Source organism: Ipomoea nil, unplaced genomic scaffold (assembly GCF_001879475.1).
Source record: "Ipomoea nil cultivar Tokyo-kokei standard unplaced genomic scaffold, Asagao_1.1 scaffold1993, whole genome shotgun sequence".
In the NCBI taxonomy this organism is placed as follows: domain Eukaryota; kingdom Viridiplantae; phylum Streptophyta; class Magnoliopsida; order Solanales; family Convolvulaceae; genus Ipomoea; species Ipomoea nil.
In genome coordinates this window covers 1,893,920-1,919,463 of record NW_017618421.1, presented here as the reverse complement: position 1 = coordinate 1,919,463, position 25,544 = coordinate 1,893,920, and the positions used below count along the sequence as shown (strand labels likewise).

Sequence of the window (25,544 nt, the reverse complement as noted above, 5' to 3'; positions counted from 1 at the left end):
TATCTTTCTGCTTCAAAATGGTTTTCGTATATCTATATATATTTACCTATATTGTATTTCAACGCGTTGGAGTGGGTTACCAGCATTATTCGCCGAACAGATATATTTGGCTTTCAGGCACAGATGAGTAGACACCGGAGCGCGCTAGAGATCCGGAGCGTAGAATAGTTAGTTTCCTTTTCGGCTTGCATGCCATGATTATGTATTGACACTGCTTTGAGGTTGTTTAGTTAGTTTAGCCTGTGCATCTGAGTTTTTCAGCTCAGATGTGGCATAGCACCCCGCACTCTTATGTTAATTTTGGGATTTAATGAGAATTCACTTTTATTATATAAGCTTTAAAAGTTTCAAAATTTCGGGGTGTTACAAAACCACTATAAATTCAATGTTCTTCTTTCCCTTTCTCCTTTACATTTATGCATAGTTGTCATCTTATTGTTATTGCTTAGAATTGCATAAAATGGAGTTAAAAGATTTAGTCACTAAGAGATATATCGCCAAAATATTTTAATAGTCTGATCTAATTCATCTTGTCTTAGACTAAATCGAGACTTTAAAAAATTAAAAAATTATTTTAACTTAATTCAATAGACATGCATCTTCAAAAGGGATGAACTGAACATCCTCGAATGTGTTTTGAAAAAAAAGAAATATTAAAAATAATAGTCAATGTTAAGCATAATATAAAATTATATAATATTTAAATTCGTAGCCCAGGCTAACTATATCGGATCGATTTTATGTCCTCCCTGAACTCTAGGGTTTTGACGGTGGTGCTCCCTGGAATCTAGGGTTTCGAATATCTGCTTGCTTACGTACGGTAATTGCGACGGTGGTGCTCCCGGCTCTGTTTGTTTACGACGATGGATGTGCGCGACATAGTTGCGTCGACGGCGGGCATCAATCTGGATGACGAGGAGGAGGGAGTTCGCTTCGAAGAAGAGGTTTACGAAGTCCCAGCGCTGCCTCCAGTGCGAAGAACATGGACTTTGGTGGGAAAGTTTCTCACAGATCGGATTATGAAGGTTGAGGTGATGAAGAGGGTGATGGCCTCGGCTTGGCGACCTCTCATGGGAATAGAGATAACAGATGTACTTCCAAACCTGTATCTCTTTACGTTTTTTGATGAAGCTGACATGCGCCGGGTGTTGGAGGAGGGGCCATGGGTGTTTGAAAACACGACGTTTTTGTGTCAAGTTTTGAATGATGGAGTTGATCCAACGCAAGTGGTGTTAAACACGGTAGACTTCTGGCTGCAGGTTTATGATATCCCATTGGGATATCGAACGGTGAAGGTACTTGAAAGGATTGGGGATTTCATGGGGGTGTTTTTTGCGGTATGATGAACGTAACTTTGAGAGACCGTGGACTTCATACTACCGAATACGTATTACGCATGATGTGACTGTGCCGTTGAAACGCCGAATGAAGATGATCATGCGGGATGGGACGTGGACATGGATAAATTTCAAATACGAGCGCCTACATATGTTTTGTTTGTTTTGTGGAATAATGGGGCACACTGATAAGTTTTGCTTGGCTGCTCGGCGTTCTTTGTTAACACCGGATCAATACAGCTACGGTGCGGCAATGAGGGCAGGTGGGAATAATCCAGCTAAATTGGTGGGGGATAAGTGGTTCAGATTAGGGCAAGAGAGGAGGAAAGAAATTGGATTTGGTGTGAGAGGGAACGGGCAGCATGGTGCGGCAGGAGAACGGCCGAATGTGGCCGGTTTAGGGGGTCGGGTGGCGGGTGAGGGTGGAAGTGGATAGGCGGGGTTGGGGAGAGATAACGAGGCAGTTAGGGAGGAAGAGGGAGTAAGGGTGGATCCGAAACGACGAAGAACGGATGGTGGGGGTGGGAGTGAGGTGGAGTTAGGTGTGAGGGTGGAATCGAATAGCACATATTCGACCGTATCTGAGAAAGGGGGTGATAGGGAGGGGCGGATTCATGAAGGAGTGGTGGTGGTGGAGGATGTAGCAATGGCAGAGGTTAAAAAAAACTTGCAGATGGCGGGTGCTGCGATGCAGACCCGCCCAACCCAATGAGTACATTAAGCTGGAACTGCCGTGGCTTGGGTAATCCACGGACAGTTCGGGAAATTGAGGACATAGTGTCCCGTAAGAAACCCGATTTTGTATTTCTGATGGAAACCAAGGTTAACCGAGATCATGCAGAACGACTTCGGGTAAAGCTTGGGTTCGAAGGCCTGTTTAATGTTGACAATTCTGGATTGAGTGGGGGGTTGGCTATGTTATGGAGGACGAATAGTACAGCAAGATTGATTGATTATTCAAATAATTACATTGATATTGAGGTGACTATTCCAGGTTTTGATAGATGGAGGATGACTGGATTCTATGGCTTCCCGAAACGTCCCCAAAGAAGGGAGTCATGGGACCTTATCCGTTCTTTGGCAAATAAGTCGGATCTACCGTGGGTTATTATTGGAGGTTTTAATGATCTCTTATTTCAGTACGAGAAACGAGGAGGAAAACCTCATCCAGACAGTTTACTGCGGGGTTTTGGAGAGACTATTGAGGAGTGTGGTTTAACACAATTACCGATGTCTGGGTATCCCTACACTTGGGAGAAGGGGAAAGGCACTTCGAATTGGATAGAGGAACGCTTGGATAAGGTGCTCGCTACGCAGTCCTGGAGAGAGTTGGTGGTTGATGCGAATGTTCAGAACATATTGACCCGAAAATCGGATCACTCTTTTCTTTTCCTTGGGATTCTAAATCTTCGGGGGAGGCGGAGTGGTCGGGGTAGGGGTTTTCGGTTCGAGATGGCATGGCTACATGATGAAGGATGTCGGGAAGTGGTGGAGAAATCGTGGGGTGAAGGACGAGATAGGGGACTGCAGGAGTGTACCGCATTTTGTGGAACCCGGTTAACGCGATGGGGTCGAGACCGTTTCCATAAATTTGGCGAGAAGATTACTACCTTACGCAAAGAACAGATGCGACTCAGGGGATGTACGGATTCGGTGTCTCTAGCCGAGTTTCGGAGGTTAGATGCGTGCCTTACTCGTATTGAGCTGCAGGAGGATGTACACTGGAGGCAGAGGGCCAAACAGCATTGGCTCAAGGATGCGGACGCAAACACCAAGTTTTACCACAGGTATGCTTCTCACCGAAAGAAAAAGAATACCATTACTAAAATTATGAATGATAATGGGGTTTGGATAGAGGGAGAGGCCATGACAAGTATTATCTTGAATTATTATCGTGGTATTTTTAGCTCGATTTCACCTATGGTTAATGATGATTTCTTTGAGAGTATACAACCCCGAGTGACTACTGCACAGAATGAGAGGCTTGTACGCCCTTTTGAGGAAGATGAAATAAAAGCGGCTTTGTTTTCAATGTATCCGGATAAGGCACCGGGATCGGATGGGATGAATCCCGGATTCTACCAACATTTTTGGGATGTGGTAGGTTCTGATGTTTCTACTTTTATTGTGAATTGCCTGAATAATTGCTCTTTACCGGATGGGTTAAATGAGACGAATATTATTTTGAACCCGAAGAAGAAAACCCCGGAAATTGTTTCTAATTATAGGCCAATTGCGCTGAGTAATGTTGTTTACAGAGTTATGGCAAAAGTAATTACAGCTAGAATGAAGCCGCTGATGGAGAATATTGTATCTGAATCCCAGAGTGCGTTTATAGCTGAAAGACTTATTACGGAAAATATATTGGTAGCTGCGGAGGTTGGCCATTATTTAAACAGAAAACAATGTGGATTAGCCGGCTGGGGGGCTTTGAAGCTGGATATGGCAAAAGCCTACGATCGTATGGAATGGTCTTTCTTACAACGGATGTTGAAAGCACTAGGTTTTGATGACAGATGGGTGGAATTATTAATGATGTGTGTAACCACTGTGTCGTATAGTGTGCTGATCAATGGTTCAAAGAGCGATCAAATAACCCCAACTCGTGGTTTACGGCAAGGTGATCCTCTGTCACCTTATTTGTTCATTATTTGTGCCGAGGGCCTCTCAATATTGTTAAACCAGGCAGAAGTGAAAGGAGAAATACATGGTTGTAGAGTTGCGAGAGGGGCGCCCTCCATTACCCACTTATTCTTTGCTGATGATAGTCTGCTGTTTTTCAAAGCTAATAATCAGGAAGCAGGAGTGATTAAACGCTGTTTAGCAACTTATGAAAACATGTCTGGTCAGACGGTTAATTATCACAAATCGAATATATGTTTCAGTAAGAATACAAGTGATGAAGTTCGGGAGGAGGTTGCTGGTATATTGGGAGTAGTGCAGGCTCAGAACTTTGGGAAATATTTGGGGCTTCCATCATTTGTGGGCAGGAATAGAAGACAAGCATTTTCTTATATTGAGGATAAGATAAAACAGAGGATTGGCTCGTGGAATAAGAAGCTTTTATCACAGGCGGGAAAGGAAGTTCTACTGAAAAGTGTGGCTCAATCTATGCCTACTTTCTCAATGAGCGTGTTTCTTCTGCCTATGAATTTATGTACGGCCATTGAGAGAACTATGAATCGGTTCTGGTGGAGATCAGGGAATGATCAGGGCATCCATTGGAAAGCCTGGGATAAACTGTGCATTCCGAAGAAATTTGGAGGGCTAGGTTTTAAAGAATTGAGAGCCTTTAATCTTGCAATGTTAGGTAAGCAGGCATGGCGCTTCCTGACACAGCCACAATCACTGGTTTCAAGAGTGTATAAAGCCAGGTATTACCCAACTAGTTCTTTTTATGAGGCATGCTTGGGAAATAATCCGAGTTTCTGTTGGCGGAGTATTTTGACGGCTAAAGGGTTAATTTGTGGGGGAGTAAGGCACAGGATTGGTAACGGCAAATCAACCTTGATTTGAGACCACCCATGGTTGCATGATGAGAATCAACCAAGAGTTTTAACAGAAAAACCGCCTCAGTTGGCTCAGGCAAAAGTGGTGGGTCTGATGGATCAACAAACTCGAACCTGGGATCAGGAAATTTTAACAGATATTTTCATACCCCAGGATGTGGAGGAAATTTTAAAAATACCCGTGTCTCCTGATTATGAAGATATGTGGTATTGGTATGGAGACCCAAGAGGAGAATATTCAGTTAAAGAGGGATATAAGGCGGTGATAGGCAACTACTCCCAACCGGTAGGAACCTTTGATAAATGGAAAAAATTATGGAGCCTAAAAGTCCCCCCAAAGTGGAAAACATTCTTATGGAGAGCTCTAAATGATATTTTACCCACTACGGAGAACTTACTTATAAAGAGAGTAGATATTGATCCAACTTGTGCAATGTGTGGAGTCGGGCATGAGAATCTTGTGCATTCTTTGATCACATGTCACTATACGATGAACATTTGGGCACAATCCAACCTTCCAATCCCCAATAGTGTCACGAATATTTTCAGTGATTGGTTTAATGATTTGATGAATATTTTAGATGATGATGGGATTGTTTATGCAGTGGCCCTTTTATATTACATATGGCGAACAAGAAATGGAGCTGTATGGGAAGCGAATTTGCCCAGGCCCCAAAAGGTAATAGCAATTGCATTATCGTCCATGAATGCATGGAAAGTTGTACATCCCATTCGACGAAATCCGCCAGCCAACTCCACGGTGCCACCTACCCGTGTCATGCCGGAGATGTCCAGCCGAGCTGCTGCGGCAGAACGCACGCCAAGAGAAGACGCTGCAGTTATGTTGCCATCACCGGTTGTGTCACGCCATACTATGCAGAACAGGAAGGATCAGTGTTATTTCGATGCGGCTTACGATCCACGAACGAACAAGGCAGCGATGGGGGCTATTATTTTGGATTCACAGGGAGGTTATGTGTCGGCTATGACCGCTCCTATCATACGCTGTTTTTCGCCCTTAATGGCGGAGGCTTTTGCATGCAAGGAAGTTTTGTCATGGCTCAGAAATCGAGAAGTAAAATCTATCGACCTCTACACAGATTGTTTGGTGCTCCAACAATATCTTTCATCTACGACGCACTCATCTCGGTCTTATTTAGGCTATGCCATTGATAGTTGCAGAACTAGTTTATCGTCTTTTGATTACTGCTTAATTCATTATGTTCCTAGATTAGACAATTATTTAGCCCATATATTAGCGTCTACTGCGATTAATCAGCTAACTAGTATGTATGCGGACTTTGATCCGCCCCACTCTATTTCAGCATATTTTGAATAAATGCCGCATAGGCTCCTTTCAAAAAAAAAAAATATCGGATCGTTATGTTGTGCATCCGTATGCACCATGCATGGTGCATACGGATGCAAAATGACGTCGTTTTATTAAAACGCGCATTTCACTTTTAAAAAAAATTCAATTTCGATTCCCCTCAACAACATTATGTTGTTCATTCATTTTGGAATTTTAGTTCATAGATTCTGGAATTTTAGTTCATTGATTATGGATATTTAGACGTGAATCAAAACTGATTTTTTTCATTCATGCTGGATATTTAGTTCATTCATTATGGATTTTTAGTTCATTCATTCTGAAATTTTAGTTCATAGATTCTGGAATTTTAGTTCATCGATTCTGGAATTTTAGTTCATTGATTCTGGATATATAGTTCAAATTATGCACAATATAATGTTGTTGTTGGATCGAAACTGATTTTTTTTTTTTTAAAGTGAGACGCACGTTTTTATTAAAACGACGTCGTTTTTGAATCCGTATACACTATGCATGGTGCATATGGATGCACATCATAATTTGCCAACTATATCCATTTAATTTTTTTTTTTTTATTTTGATGAATCACATTAGTCAATTATCAAATCAAGTTCATAACTACTAATGATTTCTTAAATTCTCCTGCAGTAATTACAACATTTACAAGTGCAGTGAACAGAAAGTATTTTGGTATCTCTTGTAAGTGAGAAGTGTACGCAGCATCTTTTGAAGCAAGTGACAGATTATGCTCTGCTTGAAGACCACGCCCCCAATCAATCAATTATTATTCTATGGACTATGATCCACATATTTGTGCAAACGATAAATAAAAATTACATTTTTAATATGCTAAAATTACATTATTTGAAAGTAAATGATTTTATATATATTATCAAATAATATATATTTTAATACACAAATAATATATTTTTAATATATTAAAAATGTATATTGCATTCATATCCATAGAGCTATATAGATCATGGTCCACACAATAATTTGTCCCCAACTAATACTGAACTCCGACAGTCGTTATATCGTGCACCGCGGTGCATAATCGATTATGCACCGCGCGTCAAAACGGCGTCGTTTCTGTAGTTATAACGGAGTAATACTATTGTGTGTCTAAATCGACACTGTCTCACGTATTATTTTTATATTATCAAATGAAACTGCAGTTATATCAAAATTATACTGTAGTTGTAGTGAAATGAAAATACAGTATATATAAAATGAAACTGAATAACATTTCTCATATTTGAGTGTATATTGTACAATGAAGCTGTAACTATATTGAAATGATCATGTAGTTGTGTTTTAATGAAACTATAGTGTATATAAAATAAAACTAAATAACATTTTCACATATTTGAGTGTATAAATATTGAATGAAACTGTAATTATATCGAAATGAAACTGTAGTTGTGTTGAACTGAAACTGCAGTGTATACAAAATGAAACTGAAGAACAGAATTATTTTTTGCGAAAATTCTGTTTCTTTTCATTAAACAAAACGACGTCGTTTTGATGCGCGGTGCACGATATAATTTGCGGCACTCCGAAGGAATCAGCAGAACAATTAATCTAAAATTCAATTTTTATTCCCTTCGATCAACTACGTAGCTATATATGTGTATGTGTGTGTAAAGCCCATAGCCATTCATATCCAACAAAATCACTCTCACTCATATAAATGAAGGCGGCAACACCAGAGGCACCGGCAGACCCTGCCAAGAGTGGTACAGAAGCCAAATCTGCGTCAACCCTGGTATAAAAGAAACCAATTCAAATGAACAAATTTTTATTTTATTTTATTTTTATTACACATACACGCATGTTGCATCTATCATATTCTATCCTGCTCAGCAAGATCATAGTTTATAATTATAGCAGTGAATAGCTTGTTTATTTGTTTGATTGTTTTTGTAATTTGTGAGTTATGATGCTTGTTTAATTTTTATTAAAATGGGGTATATGTATGTCAAATTTATATGTATATCTAAAATGATGGGAAGCAACTAGCTAGATATTAAATTACTCAAGATAACTTTTTATAAAAAGTAAATAGTCAATTTGAGCATGACTATGACTTTGTTTGGCATGCCTAATTGAAAGTTGATAAGTTAGAATTAAGAAGACAGAATTTTAAGATTGTTAAGTAATAATGTTTTATAAAATTAACTTTTGAATAAGTTATTATATACTCCCTATATAATTTTGTACGTATTTATTTTGTTTTTAGTAGTGAATGGAATGGACAATCTATTGCTAAAATGATATATGATATATTCTAACTTATCTTTTAATGGAAAAATATTTATTTAAATAATCTATTCTTTTCGTCTTTAAACTTTTTAATTATTAATGTGTAATTATAAAATAACTAGTATATAATTTTTAATCGTAACATATGTGCGCACACATATATAAAGGGAACGATAATTTATGTGAGATCATGCTCTCAAATTAAAAATGAGGACTAATCTGATTGATCAATCTATTTGGACAGATCAACGATTGAGAGTTTCTGTAAAAATAAGGCGAAAAAAGATGGAGTTATACGTATGTATGTGTGTATATGTATATATTTTGTTATTTTCTTTTGAAAACATTTCTTTTAAGAATATACTAAATTAACTATGAGATGATTTTTATGGGAAATAGATTGGACGAAATTAAGTTATGTTTTAATAAGAGAGTTGATGACAAATGGTGTTATTTTCGTAAAGAGTACTGATATATATATATATATATATATATATATATATATATATATATATATATATATATATATATATACTTTATTTATTTAATTTTCTACTCAATTACTTTTAATTTACTCTATTGACATGACATGTTGTAATTGGTTCAAGAAAATGTAAGTCCCATTTTTTATTCTGTTAACTTCAGTTTTACAATAAAATTAGGGCATGTAATGATAATTTTTACACAATTTTCATAAAGGACATTTATTTATTTTTCATAAAATAACAAGATAATTAGTTGGAAACAATTAAAAGCTTAAACTTTATTTAGTAAAACACAAAGGAATATAATAAACGTTTAAAAATAAAATTTTACTTTAAAACTTTCTATTGTTTATCATATGGAGTAGATAACTTACTAATAAGTAATAATAAATTATAAACTTTAAAATAAATTCTATTAACTATAGTCTAATTAAAATAATAACATTAGATATATATGGAATTGAGTTAACCGAGCTAAGTAATGATGCATTTAGCAATTATGAAATAAAATAGTACATATTCAGTAATTTTAAAATTTATTGTTCCCAGTTAATCAAATTTATACGAGTATCATTTAGCATCGCTGGAGCAGAATTACTTGCATCCTTTATGTAAGTTGTAGAAGCTTTCAATGAGTATGTTTTGTTCATCATTAGCTGCTATGCTTGACTCCATATCATGGACGCGACTAGATACTTCCTCAAAGGTCTTAGGCTTGAGCCCTTGGAGGATGTAGGAGAGCTTGAAATGCATGCCTTGGATGCACATTTCTATCGCGGAGCTATGTGATATCCTTTCCTTGCAATTCAAGTACAACTCCCTCCATTTTTCAATGTAAGCGGCCGAGCGTTCACCCTTCCTTTGGCGGGTGGTGGTGAGTTCTAAGAAGCTGACGGTTCTTCTTGTGCTATAGAAGCGAGTCAAGAACTCGCGCTCCATATATATCATGGCAGCTATCAATGCAACTGGGCTCCAAGTCTTTGTACCAATTGAATGCAGTGCCCTTAAAAGAGCGGACGAACTGCTTGACAATAAGATCTCCATATGTCCTAGCGTCGTTACGTTGCATATTTCCACGAAGTGGGTGATGTGTTGTCTTGGATTGCCTTTCCCATCAAATTGTTGAAATATTGGAGGTTGATAGACAACGGACATCATCAAATCCTCTATCCTTTGAGTGTACGGCTTGGCATATGTGTATGGTCTATCTACCGGTATCATGCCCTTGTTGACTGGAATGCTCCTGTCTGAAACTGGTATGTGCGATGTTGATTCCTCGTGTGACGTAGCTTATCCAATGCAAGTTGGTGAGTGTGAGGCGTCTTCTCCTTGAACCTCATGTTGTTTCCCAGGAGCCCGGCTAGTTTCGTCATTCCTTGTGCTTTCGGCCTTTTCAGCTAAGTCATTGATTCTCTTTTCATGGTTTTGAAGGAGGGTGGTCATCCCTTCAAGCGCCTTAGTGATGCTTGCAAGCTGGTCCTCTATAGATGTCGCGCTTGTTGTCATAGCTGACATGACTGTATAAATGCGTGACCATTCTGGCACGGCCTTTCACATGTTGGATGACGGCAATGTCGGTGACGAGCCTCTAGTGTTAGCATTTCCTTTTGGGGAATTTAGACTCCTTCTATTAGTTGTTCCTTTCAAAGATGGTGGACTCTCGCTATCTTCCGCTTCTTTTAGAGATGCTGGACTCTCGCTATTCGTTGCTCCTTTTGGGGTAGTTGACTTCTTGCTATCAACTACTCCTCTCAAAGAAGTTGGCCCTCCATTGCCAGCTGCTCCTTTCGAAGAAGTCGACCTCCCGCTATGAACTGCTCCTTTTGAAGAAGTCGGCATCCCGCTACCAACTGCTCCTTTCGAAGAAGTCAGCCTCCCGCTATCAGTTGCTCCTTTCGACGATGGTGGACCAGCAACGTAAGTAGCCTTCCTCGGGACGGTAAGGGTCGTTTCATGTCTTTGAATCATGCGTCGAACAATTGACTCTGGCTTAGGCGATCACATTCCTAAGCTCCTTGCGCATCTCCTGGTTAATAGCTTCGGAACCAGTTGTTGATGAAGACTTGGAACTAGCGGCTTGGGCATATGGCTTCTTGAACACCTAGCTTCTTGACGCCATTCGGATTGCTAGTAGAGTTGCTTGTTGAAGTAGACCGATAGTGAAGAGATGATAGGCAGAGCAGTCCCACTAGGTGTGCCAAAATCTATAAACACAAAAAATCCAAAATTGTAAATACATAACAAAATTGGGCAACAGTGTGTATATTTTAAGATGCGGGTACAAAATCTCTGTGTAGTCCTCTGATTCTTCGTGTTCTACTGAAGTGCTTCCGGGTTTCAAGTGTCTGATTCTTCGTGTTCTACTAAAGTGCTTCCGGGTTTCAAGTGACGTGGCTTAAGGATTCAAGCGGCGTGTGCCTCCGGGATTCAAGTGGTCTTCAATAGAAAATGCCTTCTATGCCTTCAATGCTTCAAATGCCTTCAAGATCTTCAAATGCTTCAAGTCTTCAAGTTGTGTCTTCAATGTTTTTAAGGTGTGTCTTCAACTCTTCAAGTGTCTTCAATGTATTCAAGGTGTGATTTAAGGTGTGAAATGAGGGCTCTATTTATAGTGAGAAATATAACTTGTATCCCTCAACAAACTCCCCTTAATATTTATCCATTAAATATTTAATTATTTAGGATAAATACTAAGGGTTTTATCCAACCGAATATTACCATAATCTTATTTCATATCCAAACCTTTAGACTGGATATGAAATAAGATTATTTCATTAAGAAGACTTGAAATTAAAAGTTACAAGTAAAGTTTACATTGCGAAATTTGGAACTACAAAATGGATGTGCAAACAACTTGAATGATGAGTTAAATGAAGAAATATATATGGACCAACTTGAAGGGTCAAGATAGATGTTCAATCGCAACAGTGTGAAAAAGGATATAGCAATGTGAGGGATGAAAGTAGATGTAACGGTTGTGAGGGAAGAAATTTGTCAACGTGAGAGATGATCACCAATTGGTTTAAAATAAACGAATTGAAAGTGAAAAGTGTGTAGTGAAAAACATAGTTGATGTTTATGTCATTCTATGTTTAATATGTATATGATATACTTATTGTTAGTAATAATGATCAAATGATCAAATTTACCAAAACCATGTTAAATTTGACATTAAAAATATGAGTTTTGGGGAATTTAATATTTGGGATTAACATCATTAGAAGACCGGGTGGTTTTATGTTGAGTCAATCTCATTATACACAAAATTCATGGGAAGTTTAACAAGGATGATAATAAATTGGCTATGACGTCATTATATAATTACATTCATCTATCAAAAATAGAGGAAAATGTATTTCTTAAGTAAAATACACTAGGATTATTGGAAGTTTGAAGTATCTAATTAGTTGTACTACGCTAGATATTCCATTTGATGCTAGTAAACTTAATAGATATAATAGTGAGTTAATTATCAAAATGGTCCCTTGACTATAGCGAAATTATCAATTTGGTCCTTGACTATTTTTTTGACCAATTAAGTCCCTCAACTTTAAAAATCTTAATCAATTTGGTCATCCGTTTGTTTGACCGTTAGTCAACCGTTAACTTGGGACCAAATTGGTAATTCGTTATAGTCAAGGGACCATTTTGGTAATTAACTTTAAGGGTCGGCAATTCGGTTCAGTTTTCTCAAATCGAACCGTACCAAACTAGTTAGATTCGGTAATATACCGAACAACCGAACGATAATAGATTCTTGTATATCGAACGGTTTGGTAAAAACTTGAACCGAATTGAATTGTTCGGTAAAAACTGAACCGAACCAAATACCGTTTGAACTTTGAATTGCTATTTTGTTATATATTAGACTTTGGATATGGACTATGTAAAGATCATAACACATAATATAGAACTTTTGATAACAAACCATAAAAAAATCAAATAAAACATTTACGAGAGATACTCGTGAGAATATGAGCTGAACGGCAGAGCAAGCAACAAATGACTTGAATTTATTTTTTATTTATTTATTTATTTATTTATTTATTATTATTATTATTATTATTATCATTATTATTATTATATTAAAAAAAAATCAAACGGTATTTGATTCAGTTCAATTTTTTACCGATCAATTCGGATCGGATCGGATCGGGTTTTTTATCGAACCGTTTGGTATACAAGAATCCAATATCGTTCAGTTGTTCGGTATATTACTTCGGTTCGGTTCAGTACGGTTCGATTCGAGAAAACTAAACTGAATCGTCCACCCCTAAAGTTAATTACTAAAATGGTCTCTTGACTATAGCGAAATTACCAATTTGGTCCCAAGTTAACGGTTGACTAACAGTCAAACTAACGGAGGATCAAATTGGTTAAAATTTTTAAAGTTGAGGGACTTAATTGGTTAAAAAAATAGTCAAGGACCAAATTGGTAATTTCACTATAGTCAAGGGACCATTTTGGTAATTAACTCATATAATAGTAATCTCAACGGTGATCACTAGAAGGCAATAGTATGGGTGATGAGATACTTAAGGTATAATCGTGGCCTCGAGATGTACTATACACGATATCTAGTTGTACTAGAATGGCATTTTGATGCTAATTAGATATCGAATATAAATGACTCTAAGTCCCCAAGTAGCTACGTGTTCATAATAGCCGGTGTAGTTGTATCATGGATATCCTCAAAGAACAATGTGATAAGTAGATCAAAGTTGGGATCCAAGTTGGAATCTAAGTTGATGGCCTTAGACAAGTGTAGTGAAGAGGTTAGATGACTATGTCATTTTCGAGAGGATATTTCAAGTTCAAAAAAACATGTACCTCCAAATTGTATACATTATGGTAGCAAGCAGCAGATGGAATGGTATAGAGTAACTTGTATAATGGTAAGTCTAACCTTATATGGGTTGTAGACATAATACTATTAAACATTTCTCACAACATGAGTTATATCTATTGACTAAGTGAAGTAAAATGATAATATAATAGATTCGCTAACCAAAATATGAAGTAAAGAGTCGGTAGTTGTCATGAGGAATGAGACTAAAAGTCCATAAAATAAAAGTTTTATAGTGGATACCCAACCTAACTGGAACCTACGTTCAAAAGGGAAAACTAACATTGTTGGTCCCAATGAGTAGGGGTAAAGAGCCTAAGGGGGGTGGGGTAAATAGACTTGTATGATTTTTGAAAACTTTTTTAGAGTACCACATCGGAAAATATTTATTACCGCTTTTTAAAGTTTTTGTTTTTGCACGTATTTTGTTCTTGTAAATTTTAGGTTTTGTTGGTTATAATTTGAAAGTAAATAACGATAATTAAAGAGAGTAAGAGAGAGATTTTTGAAGTGATTCGGCCAAAATCTAGCCTACGTCCACTCTTCTCCCTAAACTCCAATGAAGATTGTACTATCACAGCTTAGTACAATGAGATACCTTTTAAGCCTTGAACACAAAATCGGCCTTAAGTGTCTACGTTTTTCACAAACTACACTTGTTAATCCGTCTCTTTCTGCTAATACAAGTAGAGAAAAATTGGTTTGAACAAAAGGTTGTTCATATTTCTCCAAGTGTAGACTCCGTATAAAATGTTCTTGCTTGTTGCCAAAGTCTTGAGCTCGATCTTTTGTTGTAACTCTTGCTCTCTAACTTCACTGGTCTCATGTAATTGCTTGTAAGCTATATTTCACTTGTTATTTAATTTCTCAAAATTACCAATCCTCATTCAAATTTGAATGGAGTTATTTATAGCTTCAGTTGTTTTTGTCCTAATTTCCAACCGTTGAGGTACTTTTGCGTCTGATTATAAACCTTTTGTCTGCACAGAATACCTTTGGCCTTTTTGAGAAATCTTTCTTGGAAAATGTACCTAGGACACCTTTTGCCTTGGTAACATTCTTCTTGTACTTTGAGGTTTTTAACTATTCCCTTAGAGAATGATCAAATAGTAGTATATGAGGAGTTACTTTTACTCTTCAAAGAAAAAATCTTCATATCAAACATCACCAACCCTTCAGATTTGACTTTCCTTAGTTAATTGTTACTCTTCAGAAATTAACTTTTCGCTTTTAAGTTACTTTCCTTGTCCCCTATACTATCCGACTTAGGTTGATCCTTCCACTCTTCAGTCTTCTACTCTTCGCCTTCAAGTCTTCGAGTCTTCTACTCTTCCATGTTGACTACTTGACTTCTCATAGCTTGAATTCTCGAATCTCCACAATTTGACTTTTCGAAGGTCTTAGTTAGGGCTAAGTGTAACTTGAATGCTCATAGGTTTAGTCTTTGAATTAATTTTACTTCTCGGTTGGTTGACTTTTCGGTTGGTAAGATTTATTCTTTAATTTACCTTTCGAAGCCTTACAAGGATGATTGTTCGAAGTAAAAATAAAGAAAAATTCTGAGGTTACTTCTCGAATTGGTTTTACTTTTCGGATTAGCTACTCTCTGGTTGGTAAAGTTCCATTCGCTATGTTACCATTTGGATTCCTAATTCTATGTAAAAATTTGGGGACTAAAATTCCTAACAGTTAATTAAAATGTTTTTAACAAACTTATAGAACAAAGTGTGGTCACTTACAATGCTAGTTTTTTTTTTTTTTTTTTTTCTTAGTTTAGCCACTTTATCATGAAAGGTAAGGGGGATAAAGGAATCGTGTGTTCACCATCCTCTAAATGTAAGTTTTCTTCCTCCATATGTAAAAAGGGAATAAATAAATCAATCAAATTGTGAGAGGCTTCATGAAGCGCTTCTTTCGGGGTTAAACTTCCGTTTGTTCATATTTCTAGAAAAAGTATCTCTTGTTTTTCATTCCCATTCCCATAAGAATGAATACTATGATTCGCATTTCGAACCGGCATGAATACAACATCTATATGATAACTTCCATCTTCAAAGTTATGGTGCGTTTTTAGTAGGGGGTCTTGTACTCCAATTTACTCGTTGTTGAAACAATGACTTTTGCATGAGGTTAAAATGTCAATTGACATAAATAGAGTATGCATGATGCTTAGAAAAGAAGCACCTATGTGAGACTAATTAAAGTGGAGCTACGTCTTTGAAAAATTGAATGAGCTCAATTCTTAAGAAACTCTCATAGAACTAGGAAATGTATGTGTTCCATTCCATGGCTAAAATGGGCACAGACTATGAGAATTGAAGAAAGAGTGGGAGGTTCTGTTGTAAGATATATCATCGTTTACACAAACGATAATATAGTTCAAGATATCACATTTTATTTGATAGTTGGAACACTAAATAGATCTTTACGAGGAATTATTCAAAGGGTAACACCTATCTATCCTATGCAGAGATCACCCATTGAACAAGGTCGTGTCTTTTTACAATTTCAAAAATAAATTTTCATTCATGTAGGAGAATTATTAAAAAAGCTAGCTAAATATGGCATTTAAGTGGTAATTAGGAGACAATATTTTGAGTGGGGTTCACTTATGATTTTGGTTGGGTCTAAGTGGTTTTAAATTCTCCTAATTGAGATGTTTAATTTGATAGATTATATACTCAAAATGGATACATGGATGAATTAGAAAATTGAGTCTCAAAGTGTAAAGTAGTCTTTGTCCAACATTGAAAAAATATGTTGATTTGCACTAGTATATATACAATTTATTTTTCAAAGAGTTTGAAAGTCATTGAAAAATTGAATTGTGTAGTATAAATGATTTCTTTAATGCGTACGCTTGAACTTGTGTTGGTTGTAACCACTAAAACCTAGGTTCCCTATAGTAAAGGTGCTTTTCAAGCACAAGCCCGCGCATCTTTATCATACCGATCAAGGTTTTACCTCTACGATTCTCTCTCCTTTTTTCCCTTAATTTTATGTTATTCCCTTATTCAGTTTACTAAATAATATGTTTGAGTGCTCAAAATTTACTACTCATATTATAATTTATTGTATCTTGAAAAATTAACATTTCAAGTTCTTAGTGCTATTGAGACGAAGCAAATTTGTTTTATAAAAAAGTGTGTACCACATGCCTTGAATTGCTCAAGTTAGCTGAAATCAATTTATTTTGTAGAGTTTATGGTGAAATGTTCTAGAACCTAGAGAAGTTTGTAAGACTTGGTGGAATGTATAATTTCAATCTTCTTCCTCCTTGATTGTAAAGCCCTCTGTAGTAGAAAAGTGCCATCATGGTCATTCATGGTAGATAATGGAGAAATGTCCCCTGTCCACACTGTAGCTTTTCTAATTGAATTTTAAATTAAGTGATAAATTGTGGGTAAAGATACATGATTGAATTCGAGCAGTCATAACGAAAGAGTTTCACCTTCTTGTAGAATAACTCCTTGTGGGCACAAGGCACTAGTCTTCTCACGTAATGATGAGTTATTGAATTACTGAAATTTTGCTTTTTGTAAGCTACTTTGATAGACATTAGTGATTTTTCAAGACGTAAATTAACAATTATATAATAATACTTTTACAACAATTAGTTTGACCATATCAATTTGGTAAATCAATTCATCATCTATTTATTTTGTGATTTGAGTATAGTATTAGATCATCAACTCTATTTTTATTATATTTTTCATTATCTTGATTAAAAAAACTTTATTGAACAGGTCAATGGAGTTGACAAAAATAATGCAACAAGAATATACCCTAGAAAATTAAATTTTTCATTAAAATTTTCTCTCGACGAAGAAAGTTCGAACGGTAATTGGAAATGGGAATCCAGGTACTCGACTCTCGGCTCCTTTTTATCATAATTTATTATCAACTTTTTGCTTTCACACACGTGAATATTAGGAAATATTACTATAATTATTAATTATATTGATTAATTAATATATAATGTACTTCAATTAGCCAAAAGATATTGCATAAGTACTAGTTTCTTTTTTTTTTTTTTTTTTTGACAACATGTATATTTTTTATATACATAGAACACCTTTAATTTCATCTTATTAATTTGAAATAATGAATAAATAATTTTTGATAAATTATGACCTATTCACAATCAATAATTGTAACATTATATTATTGTCATATATAAATACAAATTCTTATTGAACAAAAACATATTCTTGTAATCAACAGAGATAACGTAACTCCCTTTGTGAGCTTCAATTCGTTATATAGTTATGCATGGTTGAAAAGAATCAAGACTTGAAAAAAAAATTATATTATATGTACGTAATACATTATGTGTTAGTTTTAAAATTAATCGGTCAAATTGACACGTACACCACATATATTTTGTTATGTTGCAGTGGCGAAGAGGCGGCAGCTCTGGTGTCAAAAGTGATATGGCTAGAAGTGACGGGAGAAAAGGAAGTAGATCCTACAAAGAAGTATGAAGTGAAGTTTAAAGTATCCTTGAAAGAAGAATCGTCACCAACTGAATGGGAAAATATTCCTCTGTATGTTATGGCTAGGAGAGGGAAGAAGAGAGATTATTGTTGGAAAAAGTTTGTGCTAAGCAACGTTACTGGCAAAGGTTCTGAACGCGAGATAGGGTTGGTGATTGACAAGGTAGCTTCTAACGATGATGAGGATAAGAAGCTTTACTTTGGTTTATATGATATTTGGAGTGGGAAGCTCAAGAAAGGTTTGGCTATTCACTATGCATCTGTGCAAGAGATTCCTTAGCTTAAAACATATATAATTTATACTCTTATCAAAGTTTTACAAAAAATAAAACATTATGTTCAAGATGATAATATGTGTAGTAGTGTTCATTAGTGACATGTGGGCTTAGCTAGCGAAAAGAATCATAAATAAGGTCTTTGGGTTGAATTACAATTTTGTATATTGCCCAAAGAGATAAACGCTTTTAGTCCTAACATAGTAGTGATTATTTATTATCCATTCAGTCGTTTAGTATACATCGTATTATATTATAAATGTGGTTGTTAGGCTCCTAAGGTCAATTAGGCTCCTAAACTTTAAAAAAGTGTAATTAAACCTTCAAAGATGTCAAATTGGGTCAATGAAGCTCAAAAACTGGTAATGACCTGTTATTACAGGTCATTTTAATTTCGGCGACGAATTCCGGCCACCGGCACAATTTCCGGCCGTCCTGTCGTCTTCCACTGGAGAAGACTACCGGACGGCCGCCTTCCAAATCTGGTCGTCTTCTCCAATGGAGAAGGCGCGGCCGCCCGGTCTTCTTCTCCAATTGGAAGACGACTGGACGACCAGAAATTGTCGCCGGTGGCCGGAATTTGTCTCCGGAATTGAAATGACATGTAATAACAGGTCATTTACCGGTTTTTGGGTTTCATTGACGCAATTTGACATGTTTGAGGGTTTAATTGCACTTTTTTAAAGTTTAGACGCCTAATTGACTTTTGAAGTAAAGTTTAGGGGCCTATTTAACCATTTTCTCTACTATAAAATAATGACTGTTTTGTTATTTTATTTTATGTTACGATAATGATAAGTTTTATCTTAAAAATTTTGTGGATGCATGTTTTTGTTTCTAATGTCACTTTTATTTTCACGTTTTAAAATAGAACTAACAATTGGAATTATGCATTCAAAATTGAAGCAATGATTACCATCACATTGGAGACAAAAAAAAAATAGTTATTTTAAAGAAAAATTAAGATTGACATTAGATAGAATGGTGATTGGGGAACTTCTGTGCCCTGACTTAGAGGATTTATGAATCACTATTATCTTAAAGATAAAAATATATATACTTCACCGTTCACGGTAGGTATAGTATTATATGAGCCCAGCATTACATTTATATATGGACGGTTGCCACACGTGCATTGTGCTAATAGTCCAATGTTCAATGTATATTTTAAATTAGTGTTTTAGACATTATCAAAGTATCATTTGGTATCTTGGCGTATTTCAATGCAAGATTATCAATTTGTTTTATAAAAGTAAATATTTCAAGAATGCATAACTAATAGGGAATATACCCTGATTCGACTTCCTTATATGTCCGTGCTCTCGTTTATAGTCGAGTTTGGGTCAAACAGTTCGGATCAACGGGTCAAAGTCAAACTCGTCAGTGCTTGTGCCTATATAAGGGGCATTAACCCTTCATTTTAGGGGCTTCTTTTATCCCTCTCCACGATCATCTCCCTCTCCACTATCCTCTCCCTCTCCACTTAGCATCCCTCTATACTCTCTCTAGCATTCAAGAACAACATTATTGAATAAAATAGTTTTTAATCCCAAAATGATAATACTAATTTCCGGTTGTACTCGTAGAATATATGTACTGTATGAACAAGAAAGGAATAGCTCAAAAGGGGTGTTTTATTCATATGTTCTTCTTATTGTTTTTGTAGAGAAAAGGGAGAGACCTTTCTTAATAGAGAGAGAGAGTGAGTAGTGAATGAAATGAACCAAAAGTCCCTCACTTAGAGGGTCAATGGCCCTTTTATAGCCCCGAGGTTTGGGCGGGTTTGACTTGTCTGCTTTGACCCACTGACCCGAACCGTTTGACCCTGACCCGACTATAAAATGAGAACTTGAACGTATCGGGAACCCGGACCCGGGGTATATATCCTACCAAGAATCTTCCCAGGGTTCTCATACTTGCTTTGGACATACAATATACCCTGCTATACACTTCAAATACTATACATACACGAGTCAATACCCCGTATCAAATGGCGCTGTCTGTGGGGACTGCAACAAAAAGTCGTGTCCTCCTAATCTCTAATCCGGTCAGCTTAACTGGAGAATCCAGCTTCTACGTTGTGAATTGGCTCCAACTTTGGCTCTGGAATACGCTACTGGCTTTGGACAGCTCAGCAACTCTCCCATAGGCTTGCCAAACGCAGCTAATATGAGGAAACGCAGAGTTGTGCTCCCAATCCAAATATCCGATGAATTGATGAAAGTAGAGACCAAATTTTTTGCATGTTTTGCATTGATGTTCTGTACGTGTGATGTATTGCTGACTGGCTTCGTCGACGGAAAGATCAGGCCACGAACCATCCTCAAAGCTCCGCCATCATCATCACCTTCTTTGGTAACCCACCAATACGCGTTAAGTATCAATACATATACATAGATATAGTCAAAACTATTTGGAACTGAGGAATACAATATATAGCGGGCATTTGAAAACCAAGAGATGAGACAACACTCCATATGACACACTATCAACAAGAATCAAGACCAACAACTTCAATCAAAGCAATGGAGACCACAACAACAAGCGACAACCACAACTCTAGATGCAACCTACCATTCACAAGGTAGAGTTCATCATAGACATACTCATAAGCAGGAAATACACAATCACATAATGACAAGACACACATTTCAAGTGCCAAGTTCCAACCTTATGCCCTGTTCCTACCCCCGGCCTTATAACTAGTTCCAACCATTACCTCCAAGTGCCACCCTGTACTTCTGAGTCCAACCTTATTCCGCCTGGGACCGTCGTCCCCCACCAATCTTTACCACCAATCTCATAGTATTACCATACATGAGGGTATCATTAAATAACACAATATTACCACCGATTTCTTGAGCAAAGCTCAATAATATTACCACCAATCTCATTCATAGTTACACATAGTCATTATCAAGAGGATTGAGGCTCTTCAATAGCCCAATCAAGTATCAACAAAGGGTACGGTACAACGATTTGTACAAGATCACACCATAAGAATCAACCAAGGGATTTCAATAAAGACATGAAGCAATACCCAACAACAATGGACCACAATCCAATACCAAAATGATTGACAACACGAGTTGCCAACCCTCAACAAGAAGGAACAAACCAGACATACTAGCCTAACAACATCAAAGCTAGCATGCTCATCAAACGGGTAAACCAAAATGGTTCCAACGAACCCTCAAGACTCATATTAGTCCAACGAATCACAAGGTTGGACCCTTAGCACGATTCAAGACTCCAGATCCTAACATGGATTCCTAACACATCGTTCTAGACATACGAAACATCAAGAACACTCACAAAAGCTCAATAATCCAACAACGGGAGGTCAAAACATCACATACCAAAATGAAAGAACCACGGGGAAACAATTCCCCGCACTACCAAACACGTTCCCCGCGGGTGGGGCGGCGGGTAAGCCACTGCCCGCCGTTCCGCCCACGGGGTACACCCTGTACAACATTTTTCCCTTCGGGGAAATTCATCAACAAAGCCAAGTTCAAGTCCAAAACACCCAAAACCTCACACACCACAAAGATATGACTTGAACCCAAGAATAGCTCAAAGAAAGGCATTCAAGAACCCTAAATACAAACTCTAAACATGCATTATCACAAGATCATGCATCAAATCACTCACAACATCAAGAATCATCAAATAGAAGCCAAGTATAAAATAGGTTTTGTAGAGCATGTGTTACCTTTGTAGACCAAAAACCTCTTTCTTCTTACACCCTTAAGCCTCTCATTGAAGCTCTTTCTCACCAAAGACTTCTTACACAACCAAACCACCAACAAAACACCAAAATAAGATAAAGATACCTTAAAGCTAACTAAAAAATACTAAACAACTTAAGATCTTACCCTTTCCTATGCTAGGGAGGTAGAAAGGTGGAATCTTTGCGTGAAACCTTGCAAGGATAGAGAACCCTTCTTCTAGCTTGGAGAGAAAGCTAAGGTTTCTTTTAGAGAGAAGGTGGAGTGTTTGTGACTTGGCTAACAAGGGAAATGAATGAAATGTCTTGCTAGGGAAAACTTGAGCATCAAACATGTGTGAAAGGTCAACTTTACCCTTACTAAAGTTAGGAAGACAAAAAGGGTTGAGGTACAAAGCATAAGGCAAAAGGTACACTTGGTTGACTAAGGAGGCTAGTCAAATTCTAGTCCCTCGACTATTAAATTTCAGGATTTTTAGAAGGAAATTATCAAAGGAAAATTAGGATTAATTCCTCAATTAATCCCAATTAAAGGTTAGATTTACGGGGTGTCACATCCTCTCCCCCTAACAATAAGCTTCGTCCCCGAAGCTTGGGCACAACGAGATTAACAAAAGGCTAACGATGAACAAAATGTGACAAGAGTAAGAAAGGAAAAGGTAAATGAGACTTTAAGCAATAAAGGTGTTCACCAACTAACCGAAGCTAGAGAAACCAAGGATTCAAATTAAGGTGGTAAGATTGATAGACTTAGGAATAAGCTGAAGGTTCAAAAAGGTAAGTCAAGAAAGAAAGATAAGGTGATAGATAAAGATTTACCGGAATGGAAAACTAATTCTACCTTAAACTCAACTCTCTACCCATTACTAGCCACCGGTCTACACAGAACTCGACGTCTTAGCTAAGGAACAAGCTACAACTAAAACTAACACCAGGAAAACTCTTAAGCTGGATTACCAGGGAACGAAGAACAAGGATCACGTTTTCAACTGTTCACCGCTGATTTCTCCAACCAAAGGAAACAAGGTCCTCACAATGCACAACTAGATCTCGGCATCCGCTTGAACTTGATTTGTCACTTCCAAACAAAGACCACTACTGCCAGCTCTAAAACACGAGCAGGATGTCCTTCTCCCTAGATCTTGGGCTAACTTGATGCATACTGTCAACTTAACACTTGCATTAACACACAACCCCCAACTCTCAAGAAAACAACGCTTGAAAACTTCAAAACTTTCGGTCCGGATGAAAGGTCAAAACAGGAACGGTAACAAAGGAGAGAGGTAACTCAGGGGAAAGAAGGTTCACAAGGAGGGATTCGGTTCGACGGAAAAGATTAGAGTGAAGAGTTTAAGATTTGAAAACTCGAAGATCACATTGGTTAAGAAGAGAAGAAAGGCAAACAAGGCTACAACTTAGGAAGTCAAGGTTGTCACCTTGCACGGCAACAGTTAAAGAAGAAAGCAAGAACAAGGTTTGGGAAGAACAACGAGGGTTTCTCGGCAAGAAGGATGGTTGGTTCGACTAAAAAGGAGGGAAAAAAACGGGTTAAAGAGGGTTAAAGGCTCCCAACTTCAGGCGATCCCTTTTACTGGACAAGCTGCTTAAAACCTTTTTGACCCACTGACCGATCTCTACTTCGGTTCTGGCATGACTTCAAACGAAGATCTTCATCGGACTTCCTTCATGTGCTGATAGAACAACCAACTTTACCACTTCCGGGGAGGACTTCTCACGACGAAGCACAACCGTATCTTTCCATCATAACCCAAGCCTTCCGTGCAACTAGATAACTGAACCAAACTGTTAACTACTTTTCCCATTCTTTCCAAGATCTCTCACGGACTAATCAACTGTGAGTTGGTTTGCCTTCCATATCGGTCTTCATCGTTACGTCAATCATGAAACTCTTAGTAGTCTTTCTTAGTCTTCCTGGAGATTCCACTTAATGTCTAACCTTGTTACCCATTAACGGTTAAAACACTGACCACCGCTTTCCTCTTTCCTTAAGTGCACTCGATTGTCTATTCTTGTCATCACATGACTTGATGATTTTACAAACTAAACTTTCTTCCCTATCAAACCTTAGGACCATCGAGGTCTAGCACCAAAGTATTCCTTGTACCTTCCTTAACATCGTGAACCTTGGTACTCTAACTCTTACAAAAAACTTGTAGAGAGTCATTGGTGTACCCAATCGATAACCACCACTGTAAGAAACTTGCTCCGACCTTAGGGCACATTCCACAGCCTTTGTAAGTCCATAGCGCAAGTTCCCAACTTGCCTCCTTGGTCTGCATGGTTTTTTCCCGTTAACCATCTAAAGTTATTTGAATCGTAGAGTTCAACTGCAACCTTAAGCCGAACGCAAACTGTAGTATTTCTCCAAAAGGGTGACGTAAGTCAAAGTCTTTACCAAGGTTAACTTTCTGAGACATTCCAAGATTCCTTACTCAAAGGTTTACTCTTGTCTTTACCAACCGTTCAGTAGGTCGGGTCTTGATCACAGTTAAAAACCTTGCAAACTCTTTAAGTCAGTTAGTTAAAACCCAACATTATCTTTTCTTGTCTTGGCTAAGGGTAAGTCTTCCCTGAAAACTTCGTTGCCGCACAAACCATTACCGGAATCTCACATAAGCCTTCACTAGCAAAGTGCAACACACAAGATCAAGAATTTATTCAATTATTAAAGGGTTAACAAGACCATTGGCAAGAGAATAGATCAATCATGTGTTACACCTTGACTCATCAATCACAAGTTGAGTTGTAACAAGTTCCACCAAGGCAAACCACAAACCAACAAAGAGGGAGTAATCACAACTTCAAGTGTAAAAAGGCAATTTATTCAACGCAAAGCACTACGAGTCATCCAAGCAAATTTTCAAAAATTTTCCCAAATTTTGGTCCACCCCCACACTTAGAAATTACATTGTCCTCGATGTGAAAGAAAATAAAGCACAAGGGGAAAGGGTAGCACAATAAGCACAAGGAACACAATCTCTACTAACTATACAAATTAAAGTAAAGCATTATACACAACTTAAAGAAAGTAGAGAAGGTAGATGAGACTCCCCTAATGAATCTCTTGTGCCAAAGAATCTTCATGAAGCCTTCTTGGAAGTGAGCATACTCCTTAGTGTCATTCCTAAAGTCAAGAGAGTATATACATGAAAGCACATGTGAAAGCATGATATCTTGCATGAGTTTGAATATATAATTTTGACTATGATATGAATATTCCTGTATGAGTTTGAATATATCTTGCTCGTAC

The 25,544-nt window shown here is 37.2% G+C and overlaps 1 protein-coding gene across 1 annotated transcript; it reads left to right on the top strand.

Annotated features, from left to right (window-relative positions):
• The first annotated feature begins 7,800 nt into the window (after positions 1–7,800).
• On the top strand, positions 7,801–18,782 carry LOC109147295 (protein PHLOEM PROTEIN 2-LIKE A9-like). The gene is made up of 3 exons (XM_019294946.1): positions 7,801–7,944; positions 17,519–17,634; positions 18,170–18,782. The coding sequence occupies exons 1-3, from the start codon at positions 7,870–7,872 to the stop codon at positions 18,546–18,548; spliced, it is 570 nt and encodes a 189-aa protein (XP_019150491.1). The 5' UTR covers positions 7,801–7,869; the 3' UTR covers positions 18,549–18,782.
• Positions 18,783–25,544: the final 6,762 nt, after the last annotated feature.